This window comes from Poromitra crassiceps (assembly GCF_964638095.1).
Source record: "Poromitra crassiceps genome assembly, chromosome: 1".
Taxonomy (NCBI): Eukaryota; Metazoa; Chordata; class Actinopteri; order Beryciformes; family Melamphaidae; genus Poromitra; species Poromitra crassiceps.
The window spans coordinates 16,080,352-16,098,034 of NC_139623.1; the positions used below are offsets into that span (position 1 = coordinate 16,080,352).

The window sequence follows — 17,683 nt, forward strand, 5'->3', positions numbered from 1 at the left end:
GAGCCACTGGGACTGCCAGTGAGCTATGTAACTGTGTCAAAGTGTCAAGCATGAGTGTGCACAATATGTGGGAGAATGAGAGGCTGTATATTAGATTATTATTATTATTATTATTATTATTATTATTATTATTACCTTTATTATTATTATTATTGTTACTGTTATTATTATGATTATTATGATTATTATGATTATTATGATTATTATTTTAGTCTCCCTAATAGATAATTCAACATTTTATTTGTTTTTTGTTTTTGTTATTTTACCATTTATAACATGAAGTCAGATGTGAATACTGTACATTGTCTTCCAATATTGTTACTGAATGAAATGCAACAATAATGTGAGTGACTGGGACAACTGACCAACTTCATTGTTATGATGAATCTGAGTTTTCTCTGGGCCTGTGTTCGTCTTATTTCCATTCTAATCAGTGTTAACAGTAGTACTAGTAGCTGTAGTCGTGTTGAAGATGTTTGTTCTTGGGCATTAACGGAAACCTCTGTCTGGAGGAAGCAGAGAAAAGAGAATACATTTGTACAGAATCAGGTGAAGGTTGCTGCCTGAGCAGAAAAACAAAAACCTACTCGTCTTTTCTATGGAGAGTCCCAAAGTGAGTTCTACACAACAGACATGCAACTCATCATTTTCAATGGCATTGGCAAAAAATATATACAATAATGTATATGTGGGGGTACGAGGGTTTAAAAAAACACACAATAGAGAAAACTTTTGAAGCGATACATGTACATTGTAATTTACACATACATATTTGTAAAGTCTATAGATACTTTTTTCGGGACCACTGTTCAAACTGGGTATGCATTTGGGGCAGGGAGGGTTTGGGTGAAGTGTTTTTGTTGCTGTGTGCGGGTACAGGCTGGCCTTCTTGAACTCTTGTGGGGTTCCTCAACCAACCTTCTTCCTCCCTACTTGGCTCCGCCCCTGCCCTCATTTGGTCACATGATTAATGTTTCCCTACTTTGTCACATGACCAATAACAGAATTGCCAGAGACGACCCCTAACCTCCCCCAAAGATTCTTTTCACTGTGCTTCCCCTGTGACCGCTGACTCTTGAATTTGAACTTTGACCAAGTTTATGTTGATGAGAATGTATACACAAGTAAACACCCCCCCCTCCCCCCTCTCCTTAACTGTTCCAAGTGACTGCAGATCCGGGTTGAACCATGGACACCCACTACGTTATATAATGAAGAAACAAAACAACCAGACGCTTCCAGATTCTATACATTTTCATTACTTTGATTTCATTTGAGAAAAAGAATAATGTGATAAAACTGCACACAGATAGCATTTATGTGGGCAATATGAATAGTATGTAGTTGAGAATAGATATATCTAGACAAATGATTATGGTTTATCTAAATGTGTGATCAACTGAAACACTGTATTGCACGAAGTTTATAAAAAAAACCAATAACAGACATATTCACAGACTGCTGTCTTGTTTCTTTTTTGCCAAAGAGAGAAGTGGGTCTCCTCTGAAACAAATAGTGAGCAGGTACATTCTGAAGAGAGAAGTGGGTCTCCTCTGAAACAAATAGTGAGCAGGTACATTCTGAAGAGAGAAGTGGGTCTCCTCTGAAACAAATAGTGAGCAGGTACATTCTGAAGAGAGAAGTGGGTCTCCTCTGAAACAAATAGTGAGCAGGTACATTCTGAAGAGAGAAGTGGGTCTCCTCTGAAACAAATAGTGAGCAGGTACATTCTGAAGAGAGAAGTGGGTCTCCTCTGAAACAAATAGTGAGCATGTACATTCTGAAGAGAGAAGTGGGTCTCCTCTGAAACAAATAGTGAGCATGTACATTCTGAAGAGAGAAGTGGGTCTCCTCTGAAACAAATAGTGAGCATGTACATTCTGAAGAGAGAAGTGGGTCTCCTCTGAAACAAATAGTGAGCAGGTACATTCTGAAGAGAGAAGTGGGTCTCCTCTGAAACAAATAGTGAGCATGTACATTCTGAAGAGAGAAGTGGGTCTCCTCTGAAACAAATAGTGAGCATGTACATTCTGAAGAGAGAAGTGGGTCTCCTCTGAAACAAATAGTGAGCAGGTACATTCTGAAGAGAGAAGTGGGTCTCCTCTGAAACAAATAGTGAGCAGGTACATTCTGAAGAGAGAAGTGGGTCTCCTCTGAAACAAATAGTGAGCATGTACATTCTGAAGAGAGAAGTGGGTCTCCTCTGAAACAAATAGTGAGCATGTACATTCTGACCACCAGGAGTCCTTGAGGGGGTTCCAGGGGGTCTCCAGTAAAAAAGGGGGATACTTAATTTTTACTATAATTCCATCCATCAGTAACACAATGACAGAATGTATGACTGTTTTGGTCATGGGTTTCATACACTTTCTGTTATAAAACATATACTAAGCAAAAACTCTTATCAGATGGGGGGGGGGGGGGGTAATCAAATGGGGGTCCTTGGCTTGAAAAGGTTTGAGAACCACCATCTAAGGAACATGATAGTACTGCAGCATGTTGTAAGTATTCAGTATTCTCTGGAATGTCTTGCCTATTGATATTGATATTATATATATATATATATATATATATATATATATACACACACACACACACGCACACACACACACACACACACACACACACACACACACACACACACACACACACACAGTATATATAGCATTCACATGTTGCTTCATTAGGGACAAACACGGCTCATAGTGACTACTGAAGTTTTCTCCCATCATCTTTGGCATACTGTGATCTTAATAGGCTCTGATCTTCCCTGTCAGACCTGGGTCAAACATGCTAATATATGGACGGTGCCAGATGGTTGCTATTTGCCAAATAGGATCATACAAGGAGGAAAGTATTTGAAAGTCAATGTAGTGACCTTTTCTGTCACTGTTTCTGCCCTGATGTGCCCATCTGGCACCTCGTGCAGGTTTCTCTAAGAACTATATTTAAATACTGTTTGACCGACGTCTGCTCTTGGTCCCTTGAGCCTCCCTCCTGACCTCCACAGGCAGGGAGAGAGAGGCCCCAGATGGATGGTCACTGCTAGGGGTGTCTGTGGCCTGTGTGTGTGTGTGTGTGTGTGTGTGGGAGGGGGGTTATTTCAGGGTAGACCAAACTAGAGGGGGCCCTTCAGAGACAAACAGTGGTGTAGGCCACGTGATACGCAGGTATACACAGTATACCCACTAGGAAAGCTCCAGGATTTGAGTATACCCACTTAAAGTGCAAGGATACATATGAATATAGTTTTGTCAGTGATCAGTGATTTTGTTTCCCAAATAGCAGCTAGATAACTGCAGGGGAAGGCATCTCCATTCACCCTGTGCATGGCATGGTCATCATGGATCACAATTTGATGAGATTTTGTCTCTCAAACCCAAATCTAACAATATTTCTAGATGTGATATTGTCCAGAGTTCCATGACTGTATATCTGTATTGTAGGTAGAGAGATAACAGAGAAACTATGATCAAAACAGTCATTGTGTTAACTTCTTGTCTATGAAATAATAATGAACCCCCTCTGGAACGCCCCTCATAAACCCCACCCCCCACGCAGGAACTAAATCTTACACCAGGCTGACACGTACAGTATACCCACTACAATAAACTAGACTACACCACTGGAGACAAGAGGTGGGGCAGGCGGAGGTGGGGGACCAGTGTCAGATCTTAAAGGGTCCTAACATTCCTAGCAGTGCCACTGGGCCTGGGGCATTAGTTAGCAAGTCTTGAATGCCATTCCCTTGCCATTATCATACCCTACTCCACTTTAGTCTATGTCTTAGAATGCCATTCCCTAGCCATTATCATACCTACTACACTCTACTAACACACAGTGATGCAGCAACGAAAGGCATGACCATGGTGAGGGGCTGCCAAGGAAAGTCATGCTGTATACTGCACATGCATTGCTCTACATCACGCAGATCGCAATATATTACAACTTGACCAATAACAGCCATTCACATTTTTCAAATCGTGACGTTCCACCTACTTTGGGCAATCTTCATGTCTTCTATGAAGTTTTTGGCCCTGTTCCATGTGGACAAACATGCAACTAGTGCTCATATACCACTTGCCACGCAGTCTCCGTCCAACTATTAAACAGCTATATATACAACCAGGATAGTGTGTCATGTGGATTCAGTTTCTGCCCACTGGGAGCTAAGAGCATGTACAGTATTTTGGTGTGTGTGTGTGTGTGTGTGTGTGTGTGTGTGTGTGTGTGTGTGTGTGTGTGTGTGTGTGTGTGTGTGTGTGTGTGTGTGTGTGTGTGCAATGCATGTGAGTGTGTTTACGTGCGTGTCAGTGGCACTATGCTGAGACAACCTGCTGGGCTGGGATGAGAGTAGCTTTTGTGACTTGCCTGACCCGATCAGTAGGTTGGCTGTGGGGTCAGAGGCTGAGGGGCCCCCCTGGAGACAGCAGGGACAGTGACGCACAGAGGTCAGGGTGGGGAAGGAGAGGTATGAGGATAGGCTGGGGGTACATAGTTGAAATTCAAGGATAAGGTTTCCCAACCTCTGCAGTGAAATACACTGCGATGAGCTATGGCCTAATTATAGAGGAAGGGGTGCGGGGGAGTTTTTTTTTACAGGCAGAGATGTTAGGAGGCACAGAATGTAAGGGTGAAAATGGGTGAATGTCAAGTTTAAGGGCAGACAGAGCGTCACACCAGCAACAACACAGAGGCCATTATTTTATGTGAAATCACTTTATTGATAAGCAAAACTGGTGTCACATACATCTATCTATATACGTAGAAATAACACAGCATATGTTTTCTAAAGTAACATTTCCTGGTAGAGAGATAAGGTGAGAATCCTATGACGTAAACAAAGTGTATTTACTGTATATATAGTGAAAATACACTGAATACTGGAAACAGCACTACAAAACAGTGAACAAGTAAAGTATAAACACATACATTTTATGTACAGAGTTGTGCTTATAAAGTGAGTCTATACAATACACTGTGATGTACCTCACAGTTGATGTCATTCAAACATACATTCGTCTCAGATACTGAAGCTGCATTCACCCAACAGTTTGAAAACACATTTAGATCATAAATATTCAGTAAAATAGTGAAGAATAGCTTTTTCTATCAAGTTTGAATAAAAGTTTAATTCATAGTTCAGTAACATATTAATGATATGCATCTACCCTGTTCATATGGAAAGGCGAGGTGTTGCAGACATAACAGTCACTTCTACAAATGGTACAGTAGCTCCTCCATATTGATTGTTAGCTTAATTACCTCCGCCAAGGAGGTTATGTATTCGGTGCCATTTGTTTGTTTGTTTGTTTGCTTGCTTGATTGTTTTCTTGTTTGTTTGTTTGTTTGTTGTCTGTTTGTCAGCAGGATTACAGAAAAACTACCGGCCCCATTTTCATGAAACTTTGTGGAAGGGTGTAGCATGGTTCAAGGAAGAACCCATTACATTTTGGAGGGGATCCGGATCCGACTCACAAGCAAGCAATTGGCCTTGGCGGAATATGCGCTCTCCAAGTGCCCTATAAAATGTAGTAGTTTTGTTGCCCGGTTAGTAATGAAAAAGTACCCTTTCGTTTCATTTACTAGATAGGCTACCATGGTGCTTTAGGATTTCCAGAGATTTATTTACTTTTTACTTTTTACAAAATACATTTAAAAATAGCAACTTATCCGAGGTTTCAAATCTTCCCCCCTCCCCCATAACACTAGAGAGACCAGAGCCACTACCCTATAACACTAGAGAGACCAGAGCTATATGTGGTTGTACAGCTAAGTTAGTGAGCATATTCTTGGCACTGGATGGAGTAAACACAATCTAGAGCTACAAGTCAGCAGTGAACCATGCAGCCCCTCAAGTCAGTCCCTCCATCTAGTTTTCTATCGACAAACACTAAAACACATTTTGCTAACTCAGATCCTGGCGGGCTGGGGAGTCCCTTATGTGTTGTTAATTGCTTTTCATTAATTCATTTCATTTGATTAAGACCTAGTATGAGCTGTCTGATCAATTAAATGCCAAGAGCAAGCTCAAAACCCTGCTGATCCACGCAGCCCTCAGGAAATGGACTTTACACTTGCTCTCACACAAAACGTCAAGGAAAAATGCATATTTCAGCATTCAAGTGTTAGGTGGCACTATCCCTGTGAGGCAGGCATTTCTGCCAGGGGCTGAAGGGAAGGGAGAGGATGAGGAAGAGGATACCGCCGATAATAAGGATGGCTCCGGCAGAGCCCACACAGGCCACAGACCAGGACAGCTCGTGGTGTAAAGGGATGGAGTGGTCGCTGGCCAGCAAGGCCAGCACTGACTGGTGGAAGACCAGGATGGAGAGGAGGACCAGTACACCTGCAAGGATGGAAAGAGACAGGATTTTGCTTACATGAACCATATTGTGATATACATTGGTATCAAGAATGATCCTTATGATTATCATGATATTCATTTCAACCATATCGCTCAGCCCCACTTTACCCTGTTTGTTCTGTTCTCTCTCCTACCCCCCCTGTTCCATCCCTTCTCTCCCACTCTCTCTCTCCCCCTTCTCCCCCTCCCACTCTCTCTCCCCCTTCTCTCCCACTCTCTCTCTCCCGCTTCTCCGCCTCCCACTCTCTCTCTCCCCCTTCTCTCCCACTCTCTCTCCCCCTTCTCTCCCACTCTCTCTCTCCCCCTTCTCTCCCATTCTCTCTCTCCCCCTTATCTCCCACTCTCTCTCTCCCCCTTCTCTCCCTGCTCTCTCTCCCCCTTCTCTCCCACTCTCTCTCTCCCCTTTCTCTCCCACTCTCTCTCTCCCCCTTCTCTCCCTGCTCTCTCTCCCCCTTCTCTCCCACTCTCTCTCTCCCCCTTCTCTCCCATTCTCTCTCTCCCCCTTATCTCCCACTCTCTCTCTCCCCCTTCTCTCCCTGCTCTCTCTCCCCCTTCTCTCCCACTCTCTCTCTCCCCCTTCTCTCCCATTCTCTCTCTCCCCCTTATCTCCCACTCTCTCTCTCCCCCTTCTCTCCCTGCTCTCTCTCCCCCTTCTCTCCCACTCTCTCTCTCCCCCTTCTCTCCCTCCTCTCTCTCCCCCTTCTCTCCCTCCTCTCTCTCCCCCTTCTCTCCCACTCTCTCTCTCCCCCTTCTCTCTCTCCCCCTTCTCTCCCTCTCTCTCTCTCCCCCTTCTCTCCCTCCTCTCTCTCCCCCTTCTCTCCCACCCTCTCTCTCCCCCTTCTCTCCCTCCTCTCTCTCCCCCTTCTCTCCCTCCTCTCTCTCCCCCTTCTCTCCCTCCTCTCTCTCCCCCTTCTCTCCCACTCTCTCTCTCCCCCTTCTCTCCCTCCTCTCTCTCCCCCTTCTCTCCCACTCTCTCTCTCCCCCTTCTCCCCCTCCCACTCTCTCTCTCCCCCTTCTCTCCCTCCTCTCTCTCCCCCTTCTCTCCCACTCTCTCTCTCCCCCTTCTCTCCCTCCTCTCTCTCCCCGTTCTCTCCCACTCTCTCTCCCCCTTCTCTCCCTCCTCTCTCCCCCTTCTCTCCCCCTTCTCTCCCTCCTCTCTCTCCCCCTTCTCTCCCACTCTCTCTCTCCCCCTTCTCCCCCTCCCACTCTCTCTCTCCCCCTTCTCTCCCACTCTCTCTCTCCCCCTTCTCCCCCTCCCTCCTCTCTCTCCCTCATAAGATTGTTCAACCTTGTTTATTGATAGTGCTTAGGTAGACCTAGCTAGACATATTCTCTGTGAAGACCTCTGCTACATGCTTGTGAATTAGGGCTATACAAATAAACTTGACTTGACTAAATACTGGATGGAGAAGGAGGGTGGGGGAGAATTAGGGTGTTTCACATCAACCTTTCAACCTCTCATCATCTTGGAAATAATGAAACATGGTACCCAGACTTGTTGGAGTAGGTTTATACGATTACTAGTAACTTGCAGAAGGAGGTGCCTGCAACCTGCAAAAGCTCTAACCTTGCTACTAGTTATTGTAGGTTATATTAAAGTAGCCTACTAACAGCCTTGCAACTAGTTATTGTACAGTAGGTTATATTAAAGTAACCTACTAACAGGACTGAAAATGAAACATCATTAGCCCACTCTATTTCTATGCTGCGGAAATCTCTACATAGGGGGCGGCTGAAGTATGGCTAAACTGGCTAAAATGGCTAAACTGCATTGCCTTAATGAGTCCAAATCTGATATTGTAATTTTTAGCATTATAATAGAGACAGAGATCCAGCAAAAATTGCCAGAAATCCCTTCAGGGGACCAATGTTCCCTCTAAGCTCTGCACGGGTTTGGTGACCTACATCTAATCATTCATCATAGTGGCCAAATAATCATCTATTTTGTCACTCATCAGTCGTCGCTGCAGAAATGTAGTAGAGCTTTTTTTAAATCATATGACACATGGTGACTTTGCCATCCATACTTAACGTCATGCTACATGTCTCACCTGATAGGATGAAGCAGAAGGAGGCTGGCTTGAGGAAGAAGGGCACTCCTTTGCTGAGGGACATGGTGATGCAGATGGAGCCCATCACCATCATGGTCAGACTCAGCAGGGCCAAGATGGCCGCCGCTAGGTTCAGATCTGAGGATGAGAACGGAGAGGACTGAGAAGAGGAGAGGGGGCTGAAAGAACGGGTGACTAAGCGTGGTTAAAGAGGGACTGAGTGAGTGAGTGAGTGAGTGAGTGAATGAGTGAGTGAGTGAATGGCTGGGTGGGAGGGAGGAGTTCTCAGAGGGGAAGTGAAAGATCAGCAAAGTGATATTATAAGCACCTGAGTGAACATCACTAGGGATAGCTGCAGCAGTGCAACTGTTTGTTGTGTATCTGTGTGTACTGTACAATGTGTCAGTCGGATAGAGGGGTGGGAGTGAAGGAGGCAGATGGAAAGAGCAAGGGAAGAGGAGGTGAACGTATGATATCTCACTCTTATTAGTCGTCTTCTTGAATATGACTGCATTCTCCCCAGAGGTGAAGAATTTGAAGTAAGTGCAGTTGGATTCTGTGGGTAAAGTGAAAAGATCAGAGGAAGAGATCAGACACGTGCGCGCAAGCACACACACACACACACACACACACACACACACACACACACACACACACACACACACACACACACACACACACACACACACACACACACACACAGACTCTCTCTCTCTCTCTTATGGATGGTTGCTGGTCCTCTGTGATGTGGCTCCTATGCATCCATGCGCTCTGTCCTCCCAGGCATCATTCCTATTTATATCCAAGTGTCGGGCGGTAGCTGGAATACCCAGAGAGAGACACACACAGACACACACACACACACACACACACACACTGCTCCACACACACTCCCCAGCACCGCACATATGGCGCCGCCAGAGAGAGTGAGAGACGGCAAAACCCATGGGTGGATGGAAGAGAGGGGGGAAAGGAGAGGTAGACGGGGGGAAAGGGGCAGAGAAAGAGAAAGGCAGAGAGAGGCAGAGGATATGTGGGGTGAGCGAGTGATGAGGAAATTGGCAGAGGAGAAGGACGGAATGGATGGAGGGTCAGAGGATAAGACAGCAGGGGGGGGGGGGAGGAGGGAGAGAGAGGGGGGAGAAGGAGCCACAGATGGAGGAGGAGGTGAAGGGAGCAGGAGATGGTTAATACTGCATTAGAGACACACTCTCCCTCGGTCCCCTTCCTCCTTGCCCCTTCTCTATATTTAGACAAAAACTGTGAAGTAGTCAGATTCCGCTCGGCTTCACGAGCGCATAGTGATGACTTTCACCTACTAAATGCTATGTGGTCAAAGATGACCACACACGCACACACACACACACACACACACACACACACACACACACACACACACACACACACACACAGACACACACACAGACACACACACTCGCATGCATTCTGAGACACATATGCACACATCTCTGCCACACGTGCAAACATGATTGGGCTTGCACACAACGTGCAAACACACTTTTGATTGCAACATTATCAATCTACTGATCTCTACACGTTCTGTTATCATGGAGAACTGCTTCTACCTTCTCTAGACTAGCCCTGCTCAGGCCATCATCATTAAGCCTCATGTTCCTCTGCAGCAGGCAGTGGAGATGGATAGCTGCTCTTGAGATGACAGGCAGGGCATCAGTGCTGGGGACAGCAGCCAGGGCATCATGTAAACAGGGATGTGAAACAGAGATGGCAGAGATGGCAAAACAGCTTTCCTCCAAACATGACGAGCCTACAGCCACAGCGGTGTGGGCCAACAGTGTTTGGATCCTCCATCCTGGCTGCTCTCAGAGACCAACAGACCATCTCCCCGCCACGGATATTTATGAAATAGCTAGACGCGCTTGCAGATGTAGGCGTACGTATAACATTAAGACAGGCAAGATGAATCAGCCGTTGACAACTCGATAGATATAAACACAATCTTGTGAAACATCCCTCTAGGTTTTGAGTGTGAGTAGTGTATTTATACTCATATGCTGCATAATCTGCACTATATGAGGAGAGAGTTATTTCTGCTGTCATACCGTTTCTTCAGTCCTGGCGGTGTCTCAGCAGATTCCCTGAGATAGGCCGTGATTACACTGCATTAACTGCATTCTTCCAAATACCTTGCCTATATCTCTATGTGCATTCTTCCAAATACCTTTCCTATATCTTTAACTGCATTCTTCCAAATACCTTTCCTATATCTCTAACTGCATTCTTCCAAATACCTTTCCTATATCTTTAACTGCATTCTTCCAAATACCTTGTCTATATCTCTAACTGCATTCTTCCAAATACCTTTCCTATATCTCTAACTGCATTCTTCCAAATACCTTTCCTATATCTCTATGTGCATTCTTCCAAATACCTTTCCTATATCTCTAACTGCATTCTTCCAAATACCTTCCTATATCTTTAACTGCATTCTTCCAAATACCTTGCCTATATCTCTAACTGCATTCTTCCAAATACCTTTCCTATATCTCTAACTGCATTCTTCCAAATATCTTGCCTATATCTCTAACTGCATTCTTCCAAATATCTTGCCTATATCTCTAACTGCATTCTTCCAAATACCTTGCCTATATCTCTAACTGCATTCTTCCAAATACCTTGCCTATATCTCTAACTGCATTTTTCCAAATACCTTTACTATATCTCTAACTGCATTTTTCCAAATACCTTTACTATATCTCTAACTGCATTCTTCCAAATACCTTTCCTATATCTCTAACTGCATTCTTCCAAATACCTTTCCTATATTTTTAACTGCATTCTTCCAAATACCTTGCCTATATCTCTAACTGCATTCTTCCAAATACCTTTCCTATATCTTTAACTGCATTCTTCCAAATACCTTTACTATATCTCTAACTGCATTCTTCCAAATAGCTTGCCTATATCTCTAACTGCATTCTTCCAAATAGCTTGCCTATATCTCTAACTGCATTCTTCCAAATACCTTTCCTATATCTCTAACTGCATTCTTCCAAATATCTTGCCTATATCTCTAACTGCATTCTTCCAAATACCTTGCCTATAGCTCTAACTGCATTCTTCCAAATAGCTTGCCTATATCTCTAACTGCATTCTTCCAAATAGCTTGCCTATATCTCTAACTGCATTCTTCCAAATATCTTGCCTATATCTCTAACTGCATTCTTCCAAATACCTTGCCTATATCTCTAACTGCATTCTTCCAAATATCTTGCCTATATCTCTAACTGCATTCTTCCAAATACCTTGCCTATATCTCTAACTGCATTCTTCCAAATACCTTGCCTATATCTCTAACTGCATTCTTCCAAATACCTTGCCTATATCTCTAACTGCCTTCTTCCAAATACCTTGCCTATATCTCTAACTGCATTCTTCCAAATACCTTTCCTATATCTCTAACTGCATTCTTCCAAATACCTTGCCTATATCTCGAACTGCATTCTTCCAAATACGTTGCCTATATCTCTAACTGCATTCTTCCAAATACCTTGCCTATATCTCTAACTGCCTTCTTCCAAATACCTTTCATATATCTCTAACTGCATTCTTCCAAATACCTTGCCTATATCTCGAACTGCATTCTTCCAAATACCTTTACTATATCTCGAACTGCATTCTTCCAAATACCTTTCCTATATCTCGAACTGCATTCTTCCAAATACCTTTCCTATATCTCTAACTGCATTCTTCCAAATACCTTTCCTATATCTCAAACTGCATTCTTCCAAATACCTTGCTTATATCTCAAACTGCATTCTTCCAAATACCTTTTCTATATCTCGAACTGCATTCTTCCAAATACCTTTCCTATATCTCTAACTGCCTTCTTCCAAATATCTTGCCTACATCTCTAACTGCATTCTTCCAAATACCTTGCCTATATCTCGAACTGCATTCTTTCAAATACCTTGCCTATATCTCGAACTGCATTCTTCCAAATACCTTTCCTATATCTCGAACTGCATTCTTCCAAATACGTTTCCTATATCTCTAACTGCATTCTTCCAAATGCCTTTTCCTATATCTCTAACTGCATTCTTCCAAATACCTTGCCTATATCTCGAACTGCATTCTTCCAAATACCTTGCTTATATCTCAAACTGCATTCTTCCAAATACCTTGCCTATATCTCTATGTGCATTCTTCCAAATACCTTGTCTATATCTCTATGTGCATTCTTCCAAATACCTTGTCTATATCTCTAACTGCATTCTTCCAAATACCTTGCCTATATCTCGAACTGCATTCTTCCAAATACCTGCCTCAATCCATCTCTGGACTGGCTTTTCAGACAGAAGTAGGTCATTGTGCAGATAATCAAGGCACTGGAGAACCTACCAGCCCTCGAGTGGAATAAATGGTTCATGGGTGCATCTATAACAGAGGTGCCCAAATTCTTTCCCATGAAGGATCAAAAATTCATCTGGATGGAGGGACGTGGGCCAAAAATACATGTTGATGTTGTGTGAAATTACATTACATTAAACTGTATTATTTATAGACAATGCATTCTAAATCTAAGCCACTCTTTTATCTGCTTAACAGTATTTTTTTTTTACTTGCAGAGTTGATTGTAATAGACATAGGCATATTTAAAGGGAAAGACACCTTTCTGACAGAACGTGCATGCAACTCAAGGTGTGTAACCTAACCCTACCCATAGAACCCATTCTCATTCAGATATCTTGAGGTGAGAGGTCAAGGGACCCCTTTGAAAATGGTCATGCCAGGCAGGAAAGCAATTACTAGAAGGTGGCTAAGACCGGACAGACCAACAGTAGATGAATGGATTGATATAATTTACGAAATATATAAAATGGAGAGAATTACTTTTTCAATTAGACTGCAACAGGACAAGTTCCTGAAAAGATGAGAAAGCTGGATAATGTACATCATAAATATTAGACCATCATTTGTGTAAACTGTAATAGCGTTTGTTTTTTCTGTCTGTATGCTGGATTGTTTTTATTTCATCCCCCGTAAGATAAGGGGTTAGAGTAGTATGAAGGCACACCCCATTGCTCGGGTTCGAGCACTATAAAAGTGTGGATTATTGATGTAAGTTATTGACATAGGATAGGACATTGGGGATTATTGGTCAATAACAGTACATAAGTTTAAGAAAGACAACATCATTATTTGAATTGACATCGGAATGATTGGGTAGGATGTTTGTATATGGTTGTGCATGATGAAAAGATGGATACAATGAGGAAAATGTGTGAAATGTATAATGGACCTGATAATTCTATAATAAAAAGAGAATTACAAAAAAAAAGAAAATGGTCATGCCAGTTTTTCCCTTTGCCAAAAATGTGCCTAACATTTGAGCGTTATTTAGCCCCCTACAAGCTACAGTAGCATGACCTGGTACCAATGGATGTCTTATTGTAGGTCTTCTGGTTTCATATGCTATAAGGATCTTCACTCTAGCTTTAAAAGTGAGCCTGCTACAGCCTCTGAAAGACAATCGTGTTGGCCACAGATTTTTTATTCTATTTTATTCAAATCCACGACGGACCAAAACAAGGGAGCGCGGCCAAACGTGGCACGCTGGCCACAAATTGGCAGCCATGATATAGAAAGTGCTGTGACAACACTGAGTGGCTGTGGATGCTCATCAACACAATCATCATAGACCTGTCTATAGTATGTGTACAATAGTCAATTATTTAGTGAAATTAACAATGTTCCATATTACACCGCCACTGTTATGCATCACAGAGATGATATATTGTGCTACCTGTAATTGTGTGTGCAGATATTGGTTGTTATAATAGGAGAAGGTTGTGTGGTTCTTCTCTAAGCCCATCACATTGTTTCATTCCACTGGATCAGTCTTACAGCATCGTATTTCTTTAATGACTCAATTTGCACATTATCTGTAGGATGACCTAGATACATATGTATCAGGCAGCCTCACATACAGTACACTATCGTTTCTATGCCTTTGCAAGGTTACAGTGGATATACATATAAACACAGGGCCAAAAGATCTCGGATAAATCTCATAAATCATAAAATATTTTGTTAAATCTGTAGCTCATGTCAGAGGGATGGTAATTTGTTGAATTCAAGCCCATGGTGATGCTATCCCTTTATGGGCTCAGAGACCTACAGATGTAAGCATACTCCCAGTGGGCATACATCATATTAGTGATGCATGCTCCCTCTGTTTTCAGATCAGTGGTGATGGCAAGGAAGACTCATGGAGATGAGGTGTGCAGCCTTTCTCCTCAATGTCGTCAACAACTTGCAACCGATCCAGAAACATCTCTTGGACCTTTTCCATAATAATGCATCATTGACAGTAATAGCGCAGCAGGTAAAGTAGCATGGAGGCAGCCTGGAGATAGGCTGACATGGCCAGGCAATTCAGTTGCAGCAAAGCAGACATGAACAGACATTCAGAGAAACGAATAAAGACACGTTCCCTGCAGCTCACCTCGATGGAGACAGCTTGAAGAAGAGACAGACAGATAAGCACAAAATCACAAACGCACAGAGACACATCGTGAGCTTAGAATGATACGGTTCTATCTGCCTTCAGGATAGTTCTGAGAGATAGTGAGCTTCAAAGTTACAGACTCAAAAATCATTATTTTCAAAACATAACACCCCACACACACACACACACACACACACACACACACACACACACACACACACACACACACACACACACACACACACACACACACACACACACACACACACACACTATCAACAGGCACTCATAGAATAAAGCTGAGCAGTCACATGACATCTTTTGCCACGGAAGTGAGTTTCCCATTCATTTTCTCGATAGACATTTTGAAAAATCCTTATATAACGAGTTTTAAGGCTGGAACCAAGCCAACCCGTGACCTACTGAATCATGAGCGACCATAAAACATTTCACTTTGAGCAAAAAGAACAAATAAAGACAGGGGGGAAGGGGTGGGCGGAATGAAAATTTGTTTTTTATCCCAATGTTATTTTTTGTTTTTGCTCCAATTGAAATGTTTTATGGTCACTCATGATTCAGTAGGTCACGGGGTAGCTATATATGGTATATATCAGTGATACTCAACTTGCGGCACGGGGGCCAGGTGCGGCCTGCGATAGGGTGCTGACTGCTGAGTAGCCCCCCGACCATTTTCTAATTCACAATGAAAACTAACGTTAAATAAGTTTGACTGAGCTTCAGCTAAATTGTCAAATATCACCGCCTGCTTGCCGCCCAGGCACTTTTTAACTAACTTAACTTCCATGTGTTTGCATTGTTGCTCTGATTATTGCTTTGATTATTAGTTTGCATTCTGCTTGGTGGTTCACATTGATGCTATGTGGGTTCATGACAGAGTCAAATTGTCAGACTAAACTTTTGCAAAAGTGGCCCGTGGGCAAACCAAGTTGAGTATCCCTGGTATATATGGTTATATAAGGTTTTTTGAAATGTCTATGGAGAAAATGAATGGGAAACTCCCAGGGCAAGAAATGTCACGTGAATGTTCAGCTCTATTGGTTGATGGGTAACACTTTACAATAAGGGTGCATTAATTAAGGGTAACCATTAACTAAGCAGTTAACTAATGTGACAAGTAATCATTTACTAATGGTGTTCATGTTAACGTATTGATTTCTACATTATTTAATAGTTTAAGGTTAATGAATGGTTAGGGACTGGTTATGGTTAGATTAGGGTTAGTTAATGGTTAGGATTAGGGTCATAAGCATTAACTAAGGTTTAGTTCATGCTTATTAAGCATTAAAGGAAGGCCGCTTTGTATAATTTCAACCCGCTTTGTATCATTATAATCTCGGTAATATAAGCAGATGGACAGTGCTTACCTTCTCTATATGTTTTCCACACCGAGAAATATCAGTTTCTTCTGCCTGCAGAACCTCCGCCCCCGCCAGCTAGGGTGAGTCATTAATGCTTGTTAAGGCTCTCAATGTGATTCTCTGTCATGTGCGCATACATACAAAATAAAAATAAACAATCTATAGTTGCCCTCGAAGTCGCCCTTGAGCAACATCTGTTCATTTCTGTGTCCAGAATGTCCAGAGTGACATGTAATGCGTCATTCTGACACAGAAGTGCCTGGAAAAAACTGCAGAGCTCTCAGTGCAGGAAAACATGAAGACAAGGTAAAGGCTTCCCATCTGCATATATTACTGACATTGTAATGATACAAAGTGGGTTGTTCCTTTAACTCACCATTAATGCTTATTGTAAAGTGTTACCGGAACTCAGTTATGACCCAAAAAAAAGACAGAGAAAAAAGTGAGATAGAACCTTATAATTCCAAGATCACAGCATGCCAACAACCAGTGGTCTCACCTCCAGGTAGTTCAGCAGGGCCACAGCTGGTTCTCTCTGGGTCTATGTCGGCCACCCACAGGGTGCGGATGCATCCCTTCCACAGGCCGTAATGGGCTGTCTGGCAGGTCTGGTTGCTGCTGAAGTTCTTTGGTTGGGCCAGCTCCACCCAAAACTCTGTCCCCACGCCGAGCACCGTCAGGGTCACGCCCACGATGGCAACGAAGAAGGCCAGCTTGATTTTGCCCTCCTGGCTGTCACTCATCCTGGGAATCCGCCTCGGAGCCCGACCGCCTTTCTTTCCCGCCAAGCCTCCCAACCCCCCACCTGGGCCGGCCCCCGCCACCCCCACGCGCCCCTCCTCATCCTGCTGCACAAAGAAGTTGGACCACATGATGATCTCGACTAGTCAGGCCCAGAGAAACCAGGGGAGCAGTCAGGGCACAGAGCCACAAATGGGTAACAGACAGGTGATTGATGAAAATAAAGAAATGGGTAGTAGATGAAAAAAGATGGAGGAAAAGGTGAGAAGACGATGGGCTGAGAAAGAAGAAGTTGAGAAAATGAGGAGAGGTTTAGGTTGAGTGCAGCTTTGCAAGGAATAAAAACTGTGGATTGAAAAAGGAGAGGAACTGATACAGCGAACAGCTATTCTGAGTGGCTGGATGGAGGATAGATAGAGTATAAAGTGCAGAGGATCAAAGAAAAGCAGGGGGTGTTAACTAAGGCAATGCAACGGAAAGAGATATGGATCGAGCTTTGCTGAAGCAGAGGGCGGATGAAGTAAGGTAATGATAGGACAGTGAGAGATGGAGGGAGAGACCAGGAGAGCCCGGCGTCTGTTTTTCGTCCAATCCCCTGAAAGAGAGAGACGAGAGAGAAAGATGAAAGAGCAGCCAGCATATGTTTCACAAGAGC

The 17,683-nt window shown here is 43.3% G+C and overlaps 1 protein-coding gene across 1 annotated transcript; it reads right to left on the reverse strand.

Moving 5' to 3' along the window:
• Window positions 1-5,913: 5,913 nt before the first annotated feature.
• cacng6b (calcium channel, voltage-dependent, gamma subunit 6b) lies at window positions 5,914-17,159 on the reverse strand (the record flags this gene model as incomplete). The annotated part of the gene is made up of 4 exons (XM_083648857.1): window positions 5,914-6,349; window positions 8,419-8,556; window positions 8,900-8,974; window positions 16,787-17,159. The coding sequence occupies 4 exons, from the start codon at window positions 17,157-17,159 to the stop codon at window positions 6,129-6,131; spliced, it is 807 nt and encodes a 268-aa protein (XP_083504983.1). The 3' UTR covers window positions 5,914-6,128.
• Window positions 17,160-17,683: the final 524 nt, after the last annotated feature.